At 39.0% G+C, this 19078-nt stretch overlaps 1 protein-coding gene across 17 annotated transcripts in view; it reads right to left on the reverse strand.

Moving 5' to 3' along the window:
- The window catches only part of KAT6B (lysine acetyltransferase 6B), a 107161-nt gene that overhangs the window by 24783 nt on the left and 63300 nt on the right, over window positions 1–19078 (reverse strand). For 11 of the 17 annotated variants that reach the window (XM_040071028.1, XM_040071022.1, XM_058421648.1 and 8 more), the window contains 6 exons: window positions 16912–17843; window positions 15843–15964; window positions 14357–14472; window positions 12194–12335; window positions 8994–9155; window positions 4042–4135 (listed from right to left, as the gene is read on the reverse strand). In XM_040071028.1, the coding sequence (XP_039926962.1) occupies window positions 4042–4135; window positions 8994–9155; window positions 12194–12335; window positions 14357–14472; window positions 15843–15964; window positions 16912–17843 (1568 nt within the window). The remainder of the gene's footprint in view (window positions 1–4041; window positions 4136–8993; window positions 9156–12193; window positions 12336–14356; window positions 14473–15842; window positions 15965–16911; window positions 17844–19078) is intronic. The other 6 variants (XM_040071038.2, XM_040071037.1, XM_040071035.1 and 3 more) reach the window with 2 other exon arrangements.

Below are 19078 nucleotides of genomic sequence, written 5' to 3' on the forward strand. Positions count from 1 at the left end.
AGCCACACAGGCTGAACTGCCAGACTGACAAAGGCTCACCCAGATGCAGGCGTGTGTCCTCCTTGGGATGGAACGATAGCTGTGCATCACCGCCAAAGGGCTTGAAATGAAACAAACCCACAGTGGCTCTTACGCAATAAAGCCTGCCTTCTGCTTGATTTCTGCATCAACTTCAGCTGCCATCTACTTGCCCAAAAACTTTATTTACAGCAAATACAAAAGATGGACGCAAAAGTCAAGTATTCTCCCTCAGACAAAAGCCTGTAATCACAATCCAGTAAATCCCACAGAATACAAGAACAGGGAAATGAAAACAAAACAAACAGCCCAAACCCAAGAAGTTTGGCAGGAGCTTTTAGTCCTGTAAAAGGCAGGAAGGTACAAATATAACAAGCAAATTAAGGCCCTTATTCATTTTCAGGAAATGCTTTTTACATTAGCTACACTCCAAGTGAAAATCGGGTTCCCTACCCCCATGTGAAAAAAATCAACCAACTGTTACAAAACAGTACTTAATAAAGCACACTTAGTGTAAACAAAGTGCAGACTTCATGTAAACCTTCATACTGTCTTCAGTAAGACATGCTTCAAGAAAATAAAACAGGTTAAAATGATTCTTAGAGTGAATTGAGCAAAATGAAGCAGTATCAAGTCTTCAATTTTACAAATCAATAGTTTAACCATTTAATAAAATATTTACAACTGAACTTTTTTCAATTTCTAAACAGGCCAAGTTTCTATCACAGTCAAAATCTCTAACTTCCCCACAATTAATGAAAAAAAAAATTCTTACTAGACTTCAAAAACACATACAGAGCATATTTTTTGATTTTAACAACATTTCTGTTTAAACAATGAATGACATACAGAAAACTAGAAATGAAATTATTGCTGCAGTCAATCAGAGTAGCAAACTCCAGCATTTTACAGCATGCCTGCTTCTCACAAGAGTTAATTTCCTCTTTTAAAAGCTCGTCTTTCCCATAGGTGAGATTACAGATTCCTGAAGAGACAGACAGATAGACCTTTATATTGGTGTTTACAGGGTAAGAAATACTGCTATTACCAGGTTGGATATGAAATACAGATAAGCTTAAATGTAGTTAAAATGAAAATGCTAAGTTGAAAAAAACAAAAATCAGTGGTCAGAAGACCAATACCTATTTTTCCTTCAGCAAAATGAAAGAATTTATTTTCCCTTGCTAGTTACACCATGACCATATAAGACTCATCTGCGAAGATTAAATTAGTTCAAGACAAAAGAATGCATCACAATCTGAACAAACAAATGTTATTTCACTTACCAAAAAAAGAAGCAAATTTTTACCACAAACTACATTTTCAGCAGACTGCTGACAAAGCAGAAGTTGTGTAGTGGCTTAAAGGCTGCGTTCTTTCCAGCCTATCAAGTGTCTAGAGATATACAAAATAATGTGAGCAGTCAACTGCTTGCACACAGTTCTTAAAATCTTCCCTTCTGCGGTTTGTAACTATCATTTTCTGAAAATTACTTGCTCAGTTACGTTTTTATTATTATAGTCTAAACACTGTTCTGGTTACTGTTATAAAAAAAGACAAGTACCAGTGACTGCTTCACAGATTTCAAAATAGAGCAGTTTACAAGCATTACCCAGATAACAAATGAAGACTTAACATTCAAAGCATAACATTTATCTTGCTATGACTTTATGAGAACATGACAGTCTAGATGTAATGTCACTGGCAAAGAATGCTTAAAACTATGATAAACTTGGTCTGTTCAAGTTTAGAATAATAACGGGGGAATTTTATATTGCATCTTCTCAGACCAGTTAGAGCAATCTATACTCAGGAGACCACAAGTGAACAGAAAGAGTAAAGCACAAAGAAAATGTGAGTTAGTCACAAGGCAGAAATACATCAAATTCCAAGAAAAAGAGTAAGTAATTAATTTTGAAGGGTTTTCCCGCACAAAGACAGATTTTGGGGTCACTAATTCAGATGAAGCTATGCCCCATTTCATGGCATTCAGCCTCTCCCCTAAAAAAAGATATAATACAATGTAGGAAAACTAGCCTTGCAAGTTTTCCCTTCCTTTCTACATCTAGGGAAAACCAGCCACAAGCAGTTCCCTCACTACTTACTTCCCTCTTTCAGGAAGTTCGCACCTTACTCACAGTACAGAGCCAGACTTTCTCAGTCATCCCTTGGTTCTTCGTTCTGCTGGCAAATGAAACAGCCTGATTCCCAGTTAGCTAAGGAAACCTCTGTCCAGAAAACAAAGGCAAAGCACTGTGGGGAAGCTCTGGAGGACCGCCTGTGTGCTCACGGAGCGGGCAGTGTGGCAGCCACCGCAGAAGTGTCTCTGGCCTGGGCCCGGCTTGTACAGCTGCAGCCCACAGCTGCGATCTGAACGTGGGGCAAGGAGGGAAGGCCGAAGGACAGCACCAGATAAGCTCCAAGCAAGTTAGCACAAAAAAACCTAATGATGCAAACAACCCCTGTGCTTCCAGATTTTTCCAGAAGGACAGGAAGGCCAGAACACCCTTTTGATTTTCCCAGACTGAGAGCACAAGGCACAGCAGTACAGCACTCATCCAGAGACACACTCAGACCTTCTGTGGAACCCACAGGTTTTGTGGCTGTGCCATCAGTTTTGTATTTTTAACCATTTTATTGTATTTATAACCATTGCAAATTTAACCAGAATAACATTTGTTGAGAGTGTTGTTTTTTTTTTTTTTTTGAGAGAGGGAGACCACAGAGTAACAAACAAAGGAAAAGCTTGTAAGCACTTACCAGTGCCCACTTAAGAGCTCTTCATCTCCTTTTGCAAAAAAAGAGAAAAGGATTCGAATCCTAAAACAGAGCCAGTTTCTACCTAAGCAAGCTTAAAGTTTTCTCCACAGCTCCAGAAATATGTGGTACTTCTCACAGCCTTTGCTAAAAGGTTGCAGAAAGCGCACAGAGGAACAGCTGCTGTGTTCCACTCCAGTGACAGCTACATTTCAGTGGTGGATTAAGTGGTCCAGAACCATTTTTACCTAACTCACAGGGGTATAGTGAAGGCTGTTTATAAAGCCATGCAATGATGGGACATACTCTAGCACAGTCATGCTGGGTACAACACTGCAAGACACAGAACTTGAAAACTCTACAGTTACAAATGATTGTCTTTGTCCTGCTGTTATACTGCAATGTATTATTATTTGCATTTTAATGTTCTTGCATGCACCTTCAGGGCAAGAATCCTATTATCTGAACTATCTCTACCCTCATGTAATTCTACACTGCTTTATAAAACATAATAGTGAAAAGCAACCACATACAATAAACACTAAGTCCTTATCATCCTCCCTCTAAATTACAGAGGAAAGATGGATTCAGTAGTAATGAGGACACTCAACGAAGAAGTTTCCTTAGATAATTTTGTTTTGAGTTCCATTGTGCACTAAAGATTTGGGGAATAACAAAACTATATTTAAACAAGGGTGCCTGAAGCTTTCTAACAGGTCAGACAGCTCAGCAAAATAAAGCAGCAAGTACATGTACAGCCACTAACACCTACACCCTTTCTGGTAACAATTTTCACTAAGAAAGTGATAAACACAAAAATCAAAATACTTTTCTTCCATGGGGTAATTCTTCAATTTTTTTTTCTTTTTTTCTTTTTTCTTGCTAAAAGAATATACAAGCTAGAAAGATTAGAATGGAGAGTATGCCTCAGACTAACACCTTCTTGGCTATAATCACAAATAATTGCCTCTTCTTATACTAATGAGCAAAGCAAAATGGAAAGTAATTTAGACAATTCATTCAGGGTAATAGCTTTGTGAGCTAATATTACTGCCGAGAGATCCATTCTCAATTTCCTCGAGTACAATAACAGAGCAGCACTAAGTTCTTCACTTCAGGGAGCTTTTCTGTCCTATGTAAATATAAACAGAAATCCCATTATCTATTGATAAAAACAACAAAGTGAGTTAAATAAAGTTTTATATGTTACACTTCCGTACAACAGCCATCAGCTCATTGGATCACAAGTGTAAATAAAGCACTTACTGAAATCAATGAGAAACCTTCCAAATCCTTGCCTTTGGTATTGGGGCATGATCATTATGCAAGAGACATTGTACTTCTGCTGGCAAAGCTTTTCCTGTGGGAAGGAGAAACAGATCAAGTATGTCAAAGCACTGCTGAAGTGGGCAATTGCCTGCACCTGCTACTGTCCTTGTAAAATATCCCAATAAGGTGAACAGATGCATGGGTTCAGTACCAAAGTCAAGTAATTCCACATTAATGTCTAATTTTAAGAAAGAAGTATCAAACAACCTTCAGAATATTTTTTAATTAGTTAACCACTAGGCATCTTAAAAATTAAATACATTGTCTGAACAGGATAATAAAGTTTAAATGCGGTAAAGGAAAAAGACAGTAAGAAGAGGGAAATATTTTCATGCTTCACTGACCATTCTCTCAAGGATATGAAAGTGGAATACAAAATCCATACACATGGTGAAATTGTATTTTCTGTAATTGCTACACTAAGTGCCTGAAGGTTTTCACCTTTTTTTTTTGTCTTCTCTCTGAATATGTGGTCAGGGTGCAGGGGGAAACCCACATGTGCAGAACTAAGAAGTTACACTTGCAGCATATTAAGTTTTTCAAAGGTAGATGCTTATCACCCGAGATAATCAAGGCAGAATGCTCAGAAACAAAAGTTTTCAGACAGAATGAAGTCATATACAGGCAATGGGGACTAATACTACAGATTGTTTAAGACAACAGAAGCTTAGGAAGCTGTTCTAGCTATAGAAGGTCATAGCTTCTTTCCAGTATACTGATAAGAAGGAAGAGCTTTGCTACCTTTAAGAGATTACATCCCAAAAATCAGCAATAGGCAGTTTTGAGGGAGACCAAAGAAACGAGGAATATCCAGGTCAGTCTAACTGACAAGGAGCTGTGATAATCACATACACAGTTTAAGACACCAGCTATCATTTCAGCCTCCACACAAGATGGCACTAGACCAGCGATGGCATGACAGGATCACATGCCAGTACATCCATTCCCAAATACTCCATCAGACACCCAAGCCACATTTCACAAGGTTTCTTTTTGTTTCTACAATATAGTTAAATATTTCCTCTGTACAGGCTTTCCAAATTCTCAAGACTACTGCTAGTAAGAAGTCCACATCCTGGCAAAACGTTTATAACCAGGTAAAAAAAGCCAGAGCACTTCTGACAGCAGGAGCACCAACACACATATTCCTTCAAAAAAAGGACGGGGACATAGATGCACAGATGATATGCAACGATTTGAGATGAAGATTTTTTTGTGAGTTTTGGTGGTGATAATATTTGCAATCATCAAATCACATTGTGATCAACACAGACTGGCCAAAAGCAACAGGGGTAGAGTGGAAAAAGAAAATGCATCCACTGTTTGAGGGATGGTGTGCTAACCACATCCTTCTCTCTGCCACCTCAGTGAAGGACATGGAGATCCATATGGCAGCAAGGATACAAGGGTTATTCATGTGTTAGAAACCATGGAAGTGCCTAAGAATGGTCCCCCCAAAAAGGCAGCAGGACTGAATCACCCAACTCGAGTGCACCTACCAATGCACAGAGCGTGGTCAACAAACAGTAGATGGAAGCCGTTGTACAGCAGGAAAGCTACGGCACAGTTGCCATCATGGAGCCATGGTGGGATCACTCACACAACTGGAGTGCTGAAATGGATGGCTATAAACCCTCCAGAAGGGATAGGTGAGGAGGAAGAGGCAGTGGGGTAGCCCCCTATGTAAAGGACTGTCTTAAGGTTAATCACGGTGATAGAAGAGTTGAGTGTTTCTGAGCAAGAATCAGAAGGAAGGACAACAGGGCAGATATCGTGGTGGGAGTCTGTTAAAGACTGCTCAGCCACAATGAAGAGGCAGATCAATTACTCTATAAGCAGCTGGAATTAGTCTCATGATCACTAGCCCTTGCTCTTAAGGGGGACTTCAATTTACCAGATGTCTGCTGGAAATACAACACAGCAGAGAGGAAGCAGACTAGGAGGTTCCTGGAGTGTGTGGAATAAAACTTCCTGATACAGCTGGTGAGTGAGCCAAGAAGGGAAGGTAAACAGCTCAACCTGCGGCTTGTGAACAGAGCTCTGGGGGGTGATGTGATGACGGGACGTCATCTTGGGCATAGCCATCATGAAAATATAGCTTCTGTTTGTTGAAGAAATAACGAGGGGGGGCCAGCAGAACTGCTTCCTTGGACTCCCACAGGGCAGACTTTAGCCTGTTTAGGATGCTGGTTGAGAAAGTCCCTTAGGATGCCGTTATGCAAGGCAAAGGAGTCCACAAAGCCTAGATGTGCTTAAAGATGGAAATTTTAAAAGGTACAGGAGCAGACCATGCCCATGTGCTTCCAGATGAGCACGCAGAGACGACCTGACTGGCTGAACAGAGAACTCTGTCTCAAGCCCAGGGAAAATGAGTCTATCACCTTTGGAAGAAGAGGCAGGCAACAGGAGAACTTCAAGGATGTCGTGAGTTTTTGAAGGGAGAGTATTAGAAGGGTCAAAGCACACCCAGAATGCAAACTGGCTACTGGCATACAAGACAAGAAAAAATTGTTGTTACTCTATACCACCTACATAGTCACTGAAGGTGGAAGTAAGGAATTCTCCACTTCCAAGACAGGGGTACAGTTTAGGTGGAGGTAAAAGAGTGTGCCAAAGGTCCACAGACATTTTTGTCCTTTTCCAGAGGAATGGGTGGCAAGCAGGGCAGTGCTGCTTATCCTGACTGGAGGGTTGTCCACCTTTTTTTTTCACTGTCTCAGGCTTGGGGGGAAAAAATGTGGGGGGAGCAGTAGGTCATCTCTGATGCAGTGAGCATTTTGCATGCTCACTGCATCTTTTATACACTGCACTCTTATGCACTCTTTTATACACTGTTGTTAGCACTGTTGCTATCTCAAGTATCTCATTGCTATTTCCAGTAAATTGTTATCCCAACCCATAACCTCTGCATTTTGCCTCTCTCTATCATCAGAGGCAGTGGCTGCATGGGCCTTAATTTCCAGCTGAGCTCAATCCACAACAAGGGGGAAAAGGCTAAGGTACTTGACGCCTTCTTTGCTTCAGTCTTTAACAGTACTCAGGGTACCCAGTCCCCTGAGCTGGAAGGCAGAAATACAGATCAGGATAAAGCCCCTGTGATCCACAAGAAAATGCTTAGTGACCTGTCATGCCACTTAAAACATCTGCAAGTCCACAGAGCCCAAGGGAAGTGTTGGAAGAGCTCACTGAACTGCTCTCCACCATTTATCAGCAGCCCTGGTTAACCATAAAGGTCCCAATTGACTGGAGGTTGGCAACTGTAGAACAAGTAAAACGGGGCAGAAAGAGGATTTGGGGAACTACAGTTCTGTCAACCTGACCTCTTATGCCAGGGAAAGGTTACAGAGCAGATAATTTTGACTGCCATCACATGGCACATGCAGGACAACCAGGGAATCAGGTCCAGCCAGCCTGGTTTTATGAAAGGCACGTGCTGCCTGATTAACCTGATCTCCTCCTATGACAGGGTGACCCACTTGGAGGAGGAGGGAAAGGCTCAGGATATGTTCTACTTGGGCTGAGGATATGTTCTATTTCTCTTATCCCCAGTAAGCAGTGACAGGTCAAGAGGAAATGGCCTTGAGCTGTACCAAGGGAGGTTCAGATTGGATGTTACGAAAACTTTCTTCACTGAGAGGGAAGCATTATGAACCATTGGAACAGGCTGCTCAGGGAAGTGGTAGAATCACCATCCCTGGACATGTTCAAAATACTTGTAAAAGTGGCACCTGGGAACACTGTTTAGCAGCAACCACGGCAGTGCTGGAGTAACAGCTGGACTCAATGATCCCAAGAGTATTTTCCAACATTAAAATTCTATGATAAGGAACAAAAATCAAGAGAGCCACCTTAAGCTGCAACAACTTACATATATGAAGAAAATACTTGTCTAAATGAAAGTTGACGTGTTTGTCGTAAGAAGTTCTGACTGGCATTAAAGACAGTGTAAACTGTGCCTACATGTCTCACTTTAATTCCAGCAAGGCCCACCTCTTGGAAGGATGTGGCCAGACATCCAAGAGATTTCTATATAATAACCAGGAACTCTGACAAGACTTTTGGGCTTCTCTGAACTACTATTTTCCCACAAATCACTTATTCAAGAAAGAAAATGTGTAGTCATTAGGAGGTAGCAATACTAGGATCAGGAAGTAGTGAACTTCTGAGTAACTGTACTATTCAACACATCCCTTAGGGGCAAATTACGGACAATAATGGAAGCTTTTCCCATTGCTGGCACATCTAACTACAGTTTATTTTCCTTGGTCATCTTTGTCAAGATAGTCCACTCAAGTATTATTTTTGTCAATAGCAGCAATCTATTACTTGAAAATCAGCCACAACTGACACATCCACTCTAAACAAGGCAGGCACCATGAAGTTGGGCAATGGATTCGTACATCAGAGCAGCAAATAACTGCATCAGATCAGACTGCACACAAGAGAGCAACATCACTGTCCATTTACATCTAAATAGCCAGCTGGAACTGCCAGAAGTCAAGCCAAGAAAACACATCGACATTCCAAGTACCTGCAACTTTTACAAGTTAGACTTGGCATACTAATGCAAAAATGCTGGGGAGGGAAAAAGACTTAAATATTCAACTGAAACCACAACAAATTCTGGAAACAAAACAAATGAAGTAACAAGATCCCCAAACAAGAAAAAGCCCACCCCCATCCATGAAGGAATTCCGAATTTGCATCAGTCAGAGATAAGAAAGCACAATGTATTTGAGATAATGCACGTAATAGTCAAGATTTACAGAGAGGCTTTCAAGCTTATGAGGTTTTTTTCCCAACTTCTGATTTTTATTTGCTTTTAGCAGAAGTATTACGGAGAACAGGACACTACAAATGCTAAATAAACCCACTTTAAAAATTTTTACCTTAGAGAAATATCCAACTAAATGGCAGCCTTTCTCATCATTTTTTGTGAGGACATAGAAGAGGAATGGTTCAACATCATAATACAACGTTTTGTGGTCCAGAAAGAGCTTAGCTAACAAACAAAGATTCTGACAATAAATTTTGCTCACATTTCCATCAACCTAGAAAAGCAAGACAGATGCAGTTATTTCCATGACAGCAACAAGTCAGGACAAAGCAACTTATTGAATCAATCATATCCTAGAAGGAAACGTGATCAGTATGGTGTTACAAGAAACAAACAAACAAAACACATCACAGTTCAGAAGAGAAATGCCCCAATTTCTTCTTAAATAAGAAGTCTCCAGTTAGTGCTAATTACTTGCATTTTTAAGTAACCTCGGCATGTCAGGATTTATTAAACAAAGTAATTTCACCTTTTAATTGTTTAAGACAGACTTACCACTTTCACTTTATTCCTGGAATGAAAATGAATACAAATGGCAGATAACACAAATGCACTAGTTAAAACTCCATTAAATTGTGGTTTGCTAGAAGGCAGTACAGAGTACAACAACTTTTTAAAAAACCCTAAACAAAGAAGTGTATTATGTTGAATCCTTAAGGTGTAAGACCAATAAATGAGTAGCAAATTACATATCAATCACATCAATGTTTTGGATAAATTAGACAAGACAAAATTTCCACGCCGGGCTAAAATGCAATTGAGTGAAAGAGGTAAATTTCCTGGCTAAACACTACAATTAGTCTAGGTATATTATGAGTGTAAAGAGTCAAGCTGTGATTCAGACAGCTACAGAAAAGACAGACACAAATGCAGATTTCCTAGATCAATTAGGTACTTCCTGAAAGGCTCAGTCAAAGGCAACACATTTTTGAAATAATCTCAACAGAAAGGTTTGCTTGGACTGATTTTTTTGATAATGACTGTAGCTGTACTTCATTCAGAGACAGACAAATGGTAAGAACTGTGCAGAAAAAAAAATAAGCCATCTTCTGTTTCAATTTTTTTTGAGTAAGAATCCTAGTTACAAATCTAAGCAAAGCCCATCCTTTTGGGTATGTTCAGAGATTTTAAGGGAACATCAGTAGCATAGCTGCATTAAGTGGATTGAAGAAAAGACAGTCAATGGATGAAGCTACTGCTCCTAAAGGCTTTAGGACAAACTTGCATACAGCTATTAAGAGCCTATCAAATACATCAAGCTCTCTTTCAGCACACTCCATTGTCCAGATGCTTTTTATTACTTTTCACACTTATTAGCAAGTGTGCAAATTAAATGGGAACATTAAGTAAGCAGAAATCACCACTGGGTAAACCATAAGCCTGAAAATGCAAATTATGTAAGCTATCTTTTTCAGTAAGAACATTTGTACAGAAATGTAAAAAACTTCTTAAATTTCAGGCAAACACAGCTTGTTCATCAGTTTTAAATGTGAGAAGTGGGGGAAAAAGAGGGACAGCAAGCTCAAAAGGAAGCATCTGTCAAAAGTTGCTTGGCTACAGCATAGTAGTAAGCCATGTCAAAGTCTGCTCTCAAATCTGTCAAAGTCAAAGTCATGCTCTGGGCAGCGGTACATAAATCACAAAATGCCAAACTTATTTCCATTTCTCTCAAAAACACAAAGCGTGAAAGAAACCACAAACTCTTCATTCTGCTTAAAAGAAAATGGTTGCACAGAATTCTATGGATCTATGAAGAAGGACATCAACTAACGACTAAGTTTCTACAGCAATCAGTGACAACTGACATTAACCTTTGAAATAAAAAGACCCAAACCAACTAGACTTATATCAGAAGGCTTAACACAAGTCCTTCCTGAAGCATCCAAAATAGACAAAGGGAATAAAAGCAATGGAGAAAGAGCTGGGATATTGCTTTCACAATACTTTTTTTTCCATGTGTTATTTACAGTAATCCCCCACCTCTCCATCCCCTTTCTCAGAATTTCCGTGTATTTTACTTTATTAAGAAATTTTCATTTACACGTTAGCACTGGTTAATAAAATAAATGAGAAAGCACAATTTGCCTATTGTATGCTCCACAGCTCTTAACACCTGCTAACAGAGGAAATCAAGTTATTTTAAACTGACAAGGGCAATTTCATTCTTGATAGGAAAAGAGGTAAGCCTATTTACAACATGAGTCTTTTGCTGATAGATCTTCAATATTTATAAAAACTGCTAAAGTCAGGAAGGAAGCAATCTTGATGCAAATAGTTATTTTTCAATAGCACAAACACAACCAAATGAACCAAATACAAAGATCTCGTTCTAACTTGAAAAAGGACTTCAAGACTGCATCTACTATTGTTCGAACAGATAATGGCAATGACCAAGCACAAAAGACATTTATACAATTTGAAAATACAAAATTGAAGAAGAATATGACATCTGCAATTAAAGAGAAATTATCAACACCTGCATCTCAAAAAACATTATTGAGAAAAAAAGTCGTAGAAACCCCACCAGTCTTTTCTGTTATTACTACCTGTACAAATGCTTGAGGAACTGGAATGTGAAAGTTAAGGCATGGTTTTAATAACTGCAGGTATGCTATTAGAAACACAGAATTCTGTTGTCCAGGATACCCATAAAACCTCACACTTAAAAGAAGTAATCTCCCAAAAGAATAACAGATCAATAAACCCAAAGTTGAGGTTGTGGGACTTGTTATATTTCAGGGCACGTTTCTCAAACATGCAAAATGAAGGCAAAAGCACTCAGGAGCTACATTTGTGATTTTAGAACATACAAGAAGCTGCTTTAATTGCTTTTATACTTTGGGAGCACCTAGATTATGATTAGTCTTCTCCCTATACCCCAGACACTCAAGCTGCCAGAAATGAATGGGTGTTAAGAGGTACTTCTGCCAAAAAGGGAAAGGCAAACCAATCCAAGATGAGAACTGCAAAGGAAGCCCCAAAATTCATGCTAGTCAAGTATCCTGAAGAGCTTGGCTAAGACATGAAGTACAAGCAAAGTATGACTCATGAAAGAACATGGCAGGGTAGAACAGAATTGGGAAGCTGGATTTGTTTTTGCAGTATAAGCAGAATCTCAACTTAGTTTTGCAGCATAAGTAGCATCTCCAAGGAAGTATTGAAGCACATTTAAGTTTTCACTAGTTCTACAGCTGGTCTGTAACATTTACAAACTGGTTATTCTCCAAAAACTTGTATTTTTGATACACCTACCTCAAATACTGAAAGGTCATTTCTTCTGTAGATTTCATTGGCTGGAGGATGAAACCAGCCACATTTCTCTGAGTGCCTTAACAAAATGTTTTTACTTTTCATGTATTTAAGACAGAATTCACACAGGTAAAGCTTTGGTAATCTGCAGGAAAATTAAGAAGATATTTTACACAAAATGTTTGTTACATTCTGTAAACAGTTACCACAAATGAAAACCCCTTTCCATTCAAATGTAAGGTACCATACATAAATGCTGCTAAAACATAACTGAATCAATAAGTACAAAACTACAGTGAATGATTAATCACTCACACACTAGTCATCAGAAAAGGAAAATAACAAACAATCAGCTTCAATCAATCAGTCACAGTGAACCCAATTCCACAGAATTGTCCTGTGGTCAGTTTGTGGTCCAGCCTCGGGAAGGTCTCAGCTAATTCCCCCTTCCCACACTCCACCATAGCTTTTGCTGTGGTCTCCATCAAAGTAAGCACACTGGAGTAATACCTCAAATTTCATCTTTCCTGCTCCTAATAAATAAAAAGGAAGCACAAAGCAGGATACAGGGGATCTCCTTCCCTTTAATTTTCCTTATTTTGCATCTGAGGAAGGCTGAGAGATAACTTTTCTTCCCACTGTCTTCCAAATATTTGGGCAAGACAGCAAACTCCAGTAGGATTGTAGCCCCTCACCTCCACGTAGACTATCACTTTTCTACAGAAGCCAACCCAAAGAGCTCACATATAGGCAAAACACCTCCCTTCCACACATCTCCACAGCACAGGCAACACAGACATGTGCACTTCTCTGGGGAGGATCTAGTTCTGACTACATACAAGTAACCCACGTGCCCAGTGTCCTACATACCATCGTAAACCACTCCCTTTGGTAATTTTTATGGCTACTTACCTTCATTTTTAAATTACTGCAGCAGTGGAAGACTGCTCTAGGAATTAATTAGTCTGCAAAGTTTTAGAGCAGAGGACAATCTTTATCTGCTCTGAATTTACTAGCACATCCTGGGATTACAGACATGGTTTGCACTATTCCAGTATCCTAAGGAAGTTCATCAACAACATAAAAAATAGTTTGAACTATTTGTTCAATGACGTAATCCCACTGCACTCAGCTGAGAGCCACAGTGCCTCCTACAGTGTCATCCCACTCTAGCCTCATACTAATAATTGGCCATCATTGCGCTTCTATCTGGAATTAATTTACTTGATGGAATAGCTAACTCACCCTTTCACAATGATAGAAATTGAGGGAATAAAAAGAAAAACTGAAATAAAAAATGAACACTACAAAAGCATTTATAATAATAGGATATGGAAACGCCCTCCACACTTTTTTAGCCCTTGATTTATATATGATGGATACATGACATATCCCTTATTCCCACCACACAAACAAAAGGCAGTTTAGAGTAACACTCTGCAACAGCATGTTAGAACAGATCATGCATGCTATAGTAGTGGAGCTTGATAAACACACAGTTGAATATAGTCCAGTGTGCCATAGAGACAATGGATTAATAAAACATTTATTTTCAGCACACACAAAACTCAGCAGAGATCTGCTGAGCACGTGTACGAGTCCATGCTCTCTGCCTGACTCCAAGGTGCACCCTTGCAAAGATGGCCAAAAATGAGATGCTGTTGCCACAACTTGCTCACTTTGACTTTATTTGTTTAGCATGACATCTCCCCTGGTCCTTAGAAAAAAAGGAGGTTAATAAACGCTGGACCACAACCAGGAGTAATTTGTCTAAAGGGCAAGAAGATGGACACACCTCATTGCAATGGTGTAAGAAAAAAACAAACAAAAAACAACAACAACAAAAACCAGATAAAACCAAACAAATAAACAAAACCAACAAAACAAACCCACAAAAATAAATCTCAAACAAAACCACACCAATACACACTGCACGTTGGCATTTAGACAGGACTAGGAAAAAGACTTTTTATTGCATCATTGATTTAGAACTAGCTAAAAAGAATGACAAATCCTTGCTCTCAGTTATAATTACAAAAGTGTATTAACTTTTAAAGGCTTTAAATTATAAACAGTTACAAAAGAGTAAAAAGTAAGTTCTAATGTTCAGAATAACATCAGAATAAATGTCAACATAAATGTATGGCAATCTTGACAACTTGCTACCTTGCATATTCCTGTGGGTAAGGTGAAGAGTACCAGGTCTGGATCTCATATTTTCCAAACTCAATCACTGAAGGGTATCGCCCACTTGTTTCACCAGTGTTTTTACACCCAATTTTCTGTCAGGTGAAAAAAAAAAAAAAAAAATAGTTATAGAAAAGCAGAAGAAACTTGAGCTTTATATAACCAATTTCACCCACTGAAAGCACGAGAAACCTGAAGTATCCAAATCAGTTGCTTAAGTTCTTTAAACCCTGACAGAGGACAGTTTGCAAACAGAAAATCAAACAGCAAAAGCCCAGCCAAAGAGGCACAACAACCTCAAGTTCTGTTCTCCCACAGCACCTAGTGGGATGATGTCCCTATAGTTCTAATTCAAAATCAAAGCTGTCCTTTTGTCAAAACAATGAGAGAAAAGCTATCAATACAACCCTTCTAGAGTAACTGGAATTTACCTCAAAGAGTCAAGAATATGCTAACACATTGATTTCAGCTGTAATACTGCATTTAAGCTGATCAGAAAATGACTGCTAGGTTCTAAAGGGCTGGCAAAATACAAGAGTGAGAAAGGTGGGGAAAGACAAGCAATTTCAGTGTCAACTTTTAGAAACTTTACCACCTAAGATTTTTAGGGACTGCATATGAAAGATAAAGAAAGCAAGTAGTGGGAACTATTTCCATGAGGAAGCAGAAGTACAAGCTAATAATGAAACTGAATCTTTAAACTCAATTTGAGTTTGTTGGTCAACACGCTCTGAATGAAGACTGTAAAAAAGTCACTGCATGTCAGTTCTTGTACACTAAACCTGAAAAAAACCTAAGTGACTTCCATTACTGAAAAAAATACAACACACAGCCATTTATGATGCCATTTTAAGAAAGCAGCAATTGAAACATTAGATTTACCCATCTTCTGACCCAGGTTCTCGAAGACACTGGTTGTTCATTTCACGGACACAGAAAAGTAAAAGTCCAGTTCACTAGTCTGAATCCGCTCAAATGTTATCACTGCCAGATAAAGTCTACAGTATTTAAACTCAAAGCGTGGTAACTAATCAGGTAAAATGAATTTATGGACTCACTAAACCTGGTTTTCTACCAAGCAGTGTTTTCTGCGACTGACTCAGCTTTTCAGAATACCTGCTTTATTTGCAGAGGAAAATCATTAGGCATCTTTATACCGACCAATATCCTCTCAGTCCTGAGCAGGATGTCAGCTACTTTTAAACTCTATGTTTGATCCTGCAGTCCCGTGTCCAAAATGCTCAAGTATATATTTCAAAATCTATCTTAAGTGTCACTTATCATCTGATCCATTCCAGCATGATGCCTTGTCTCCTATCTGTATATACAGTGTCTCCCAAATAAATTTCACAGCAAGTATGATGATTTGGTTAAAAGGAATACATTAGAAATGAAGATGAAGAGACTGAAAATTAACTCTTTTTATTTACAGAAATAACTACATTCTGTGCAACATGATTCTTACCTCCAGGGAAAGTTCTCGGGCCTGCTTAAACACTTCCAGATCCTCCTGTGTGACAGTGTCCTTGCTTCCCAACAGAAATACATCCGTATTTTCTTGTTTGATGCTTAGTTTGATTTCAGTATCTGTTATTTAAAACCAGCAAAAAGTTTATTCACAGATGTGAAGGTTACATGTGCATTAGCAAAGTGACGCTACTAAACAGGATTGCAACTATGGCTGTTATGAACTGCCCATTTTAACCAAATTTGGGATTACTAAGTAACAGAAGTGACCCCTTCACCCCCCTTCTTGTTTTGTAGCTTACTGCTGCACGAGCTTTTTTTTGGTACTTGCTTGTCTGTCTAAGTCTTTACAGCCCAGTTCTGCTGAATTAGTTTTGAGCCTCATGAAATGGAGCATATTTTATTGCTAGAACTATAATAAATTCCAGTATACTCTGGAAGGTAAAACTAAACACAAGAGAAAAAAAGTAGCCCTTAAAACCTGAAGATTAATGCTAAGCTAAGTCTGTATTCAAACATTATAAATTAAATATATTTTTTCTTAAATAAAAGTACTAAAAAGGTAGTTCACAGCAGTACAGATCAAGTGTTGTGGAGACTGTAGTACGATGGAACTGTTCATGAAAAAGCAATGGAGCAGAGGGAAATGAATTGAAATGCCCACCGTTATAAGCACTGACAGCACACAATCATGATGACAGCACTACTGCCACAGGAAGGGCAGGGGAAGAACAAGGAAGTAGCATGACAAGTGGCTACTCATGCGGTACTACACAGCCATAAGCAACATTATGAAGGCATTTGGGGCTCCTAGGGTCACTACAGATGCAAAAAAAAAGAAAAAAAAAAAAAAAAAAAGTGGTGTGGTATTAGTCAGGGGAAAAAAAAAAAACAAAACACAACCAAAAATGTTTTGGAGATTTAGTCAGCATTAGATAAAAGGTCAAAGTTTTGTTGTTTTTGTATGAAAGTGAAGTAAGAACAAGAGAAATAGCTAAGACCTATGTGATAAGAATTTTGGTTTTGGACGGGACGCAGGTTTGGTTGGCGCTTCGACCTTTGCTTACCATCATCCTGATCAGGTTTAATCCTTCCGTCTGTCAAGCTCCCCTTCCCTGGTGAGGGGGTCCCCATCTGAGGGGTCATTTTATACTTTAATCTGCCTAGAATCCTGTGCTTTTTAAAGAAAGCTGTTTTCTTGAGCTGAGCAATTGCTTTCAAAGCATGTCCTCTAGACACACCCCATCCAGAGGCACAGGCATGAGACATAAACCTACTCCTAACCTCTTTCTTTCCATAGAAATGACTATTAGATGTTGATGTGGAAGATAATTCTGGTTTACTACAGAAATGCTTGTGGGGTCCATAGCTTGGGTGACCCTTTTTTCGAGACTGTTCCTGAGTGGTATAGATATGAGAGAGTCCATCAAAGAGTCCCTTTAGCTGACTGCTACTAGGGAGGCTACTAGAGGAGGGTATGCTTGACTGACTGCAAGAACTTTGGGGAGAGTTAGAAGAAGTCAAAGTGCTGGATTTTTGAGAACTGGGGCTCTGACCAGAGATGGGGATTGGGGGTAGAAGTGAAGAAGGTGGAGGTTTTAGCTTTTGTGTGGTACCTGTAGCCAACACAAGAGAAGTGCATGACTGTTTCTGAGAGACCTTTTTCCTTGGACGATAGTGCTTTGAAAAGTCTATTATTTCACCTCGTGATCTGCGACCATCAGGTGATGGTGTAAAGAACTTAGTAAGGCCATCAATGAGACCTTTGGTTTTCTTGTTAACTTTAAGTGTAGAGGCAGATATGTAGGTGGAGGTGGTGGTGATTTTGGTGGTGGCACCAGGCCGAGTGGGGTCTGTAACAGGCAATCTGCTGCTTGAATCCTTCACAGATGCAGCATGACCAGATGAAGGTGTGGTACAGACTTTAGTCTTTTGACCCCTACCAGGTGACCCCCTTCCTGTGAATGCATTCACGGATCCTTCATCACTGGTTACAGACCTATGCAAAAATTTGAAAAATAAAAATCAGCATTCAAAATCTTTACTGTCAAATAGCACTATAGTTCATACAAGTTACCTAGGCCGCCGTACTTAAAAATCTTTAAAGAAATTTAAACACATATACACTTTGGAAATACATTTCACACTATGACATAACATCCATCTTTTTTTTCCCCTTCTCCTTTTTGTTCCCCCTCTCTTATCTTTAAGTATATCTTAATATGTCACAGTATATATAAGTGCTGGCATAACAAGATCTCCCCAGTATACAGCCTTCTCACATACTTCTAAGCATAGCCAAAGTGTGTTTCTTTGGAAAAAATATCATTACACCGTGTTCATACAACAACTGCTCCATCACCATAGAGTTTATTGTACACACAGAGGAGATTAATGTTTTCAGTGTTAACATGATACCAGAACAGTTAACTTCAGGCTACATTAGCTTAAACTGTAGAGAAAAATCTATTAATCCTTTAAAGCAATATGGCCAATCTTCAAGAAACTGCTGGTTTTTTCCCACACTCTTGTTGGATTACATAAAACATGGCAGTAAAAGTTACCACCAAAGAGCTAAAAGCCAAATGAGGTAGTTTATTAAACCAAAGAAATAGACTGTTTAGAAATTCTAAAAATAGCAAGAAACAAAAATAGCAAAGGAGAGCAAAGAGCAAGACTATAACCAAGGGGGATTTGCAGAAAACTAATGAACTAATCAGGCCTAATATGGAAGGTGTTGGGAAAAAACAGAGTGGTGAATCTCATTTAAATGCTAGGAAGAAAACGGGCATACCAAAAGCCAACATTTGTGAGAGTAGAATTACAGACTTAACTAGCTGCTAATAACTGAAGAGAGGAACTACACTGCAGAGTAGTATATTGTAGCATATAGAAACAGAACTTTCGAAAATATCTGCAGTAAAAGAAATAGTTATCAGCACACACAATCAAACTACAAAGCTACATAGTTGTATCACATGCTTTCTTTCATTCCCTTTTTCATCCTGCTCTTTGAAGTTAGCTTATTTACTTTGCAGCAGAAAGTTTTCTTCCACAGATTTTTGCCCTCTTAATTGAGATACTGAAGTAATTAATTGCAACAGGTTACTTCTAATTAGGGATTCAACAGCCTAGGGCTACCATCTGTTTTACTGACCTCCAAGGGCCCACCAGCTTAAGAACGAGCCCCTTTTCCACCCACACATCCTTAAATTTGGTTAGCTCCTAAGAGGC

The sequence above is a fragment of the Hirundo rustica genome, chromosome 8 (assembly GCF_015227805.2).
Source record: "Hirundo rustica isolate bHirRus1 chromosome 8, bHirRus1.pri.v3, whole genome shotgun sequence".
In the NCBI taxonomy this organism is placed as follows: Eukaryota; Metazoa; Chordata; class Aves; order Passeriformes; family Hirundinidae; genus Hirundo; species Hirundo rustica.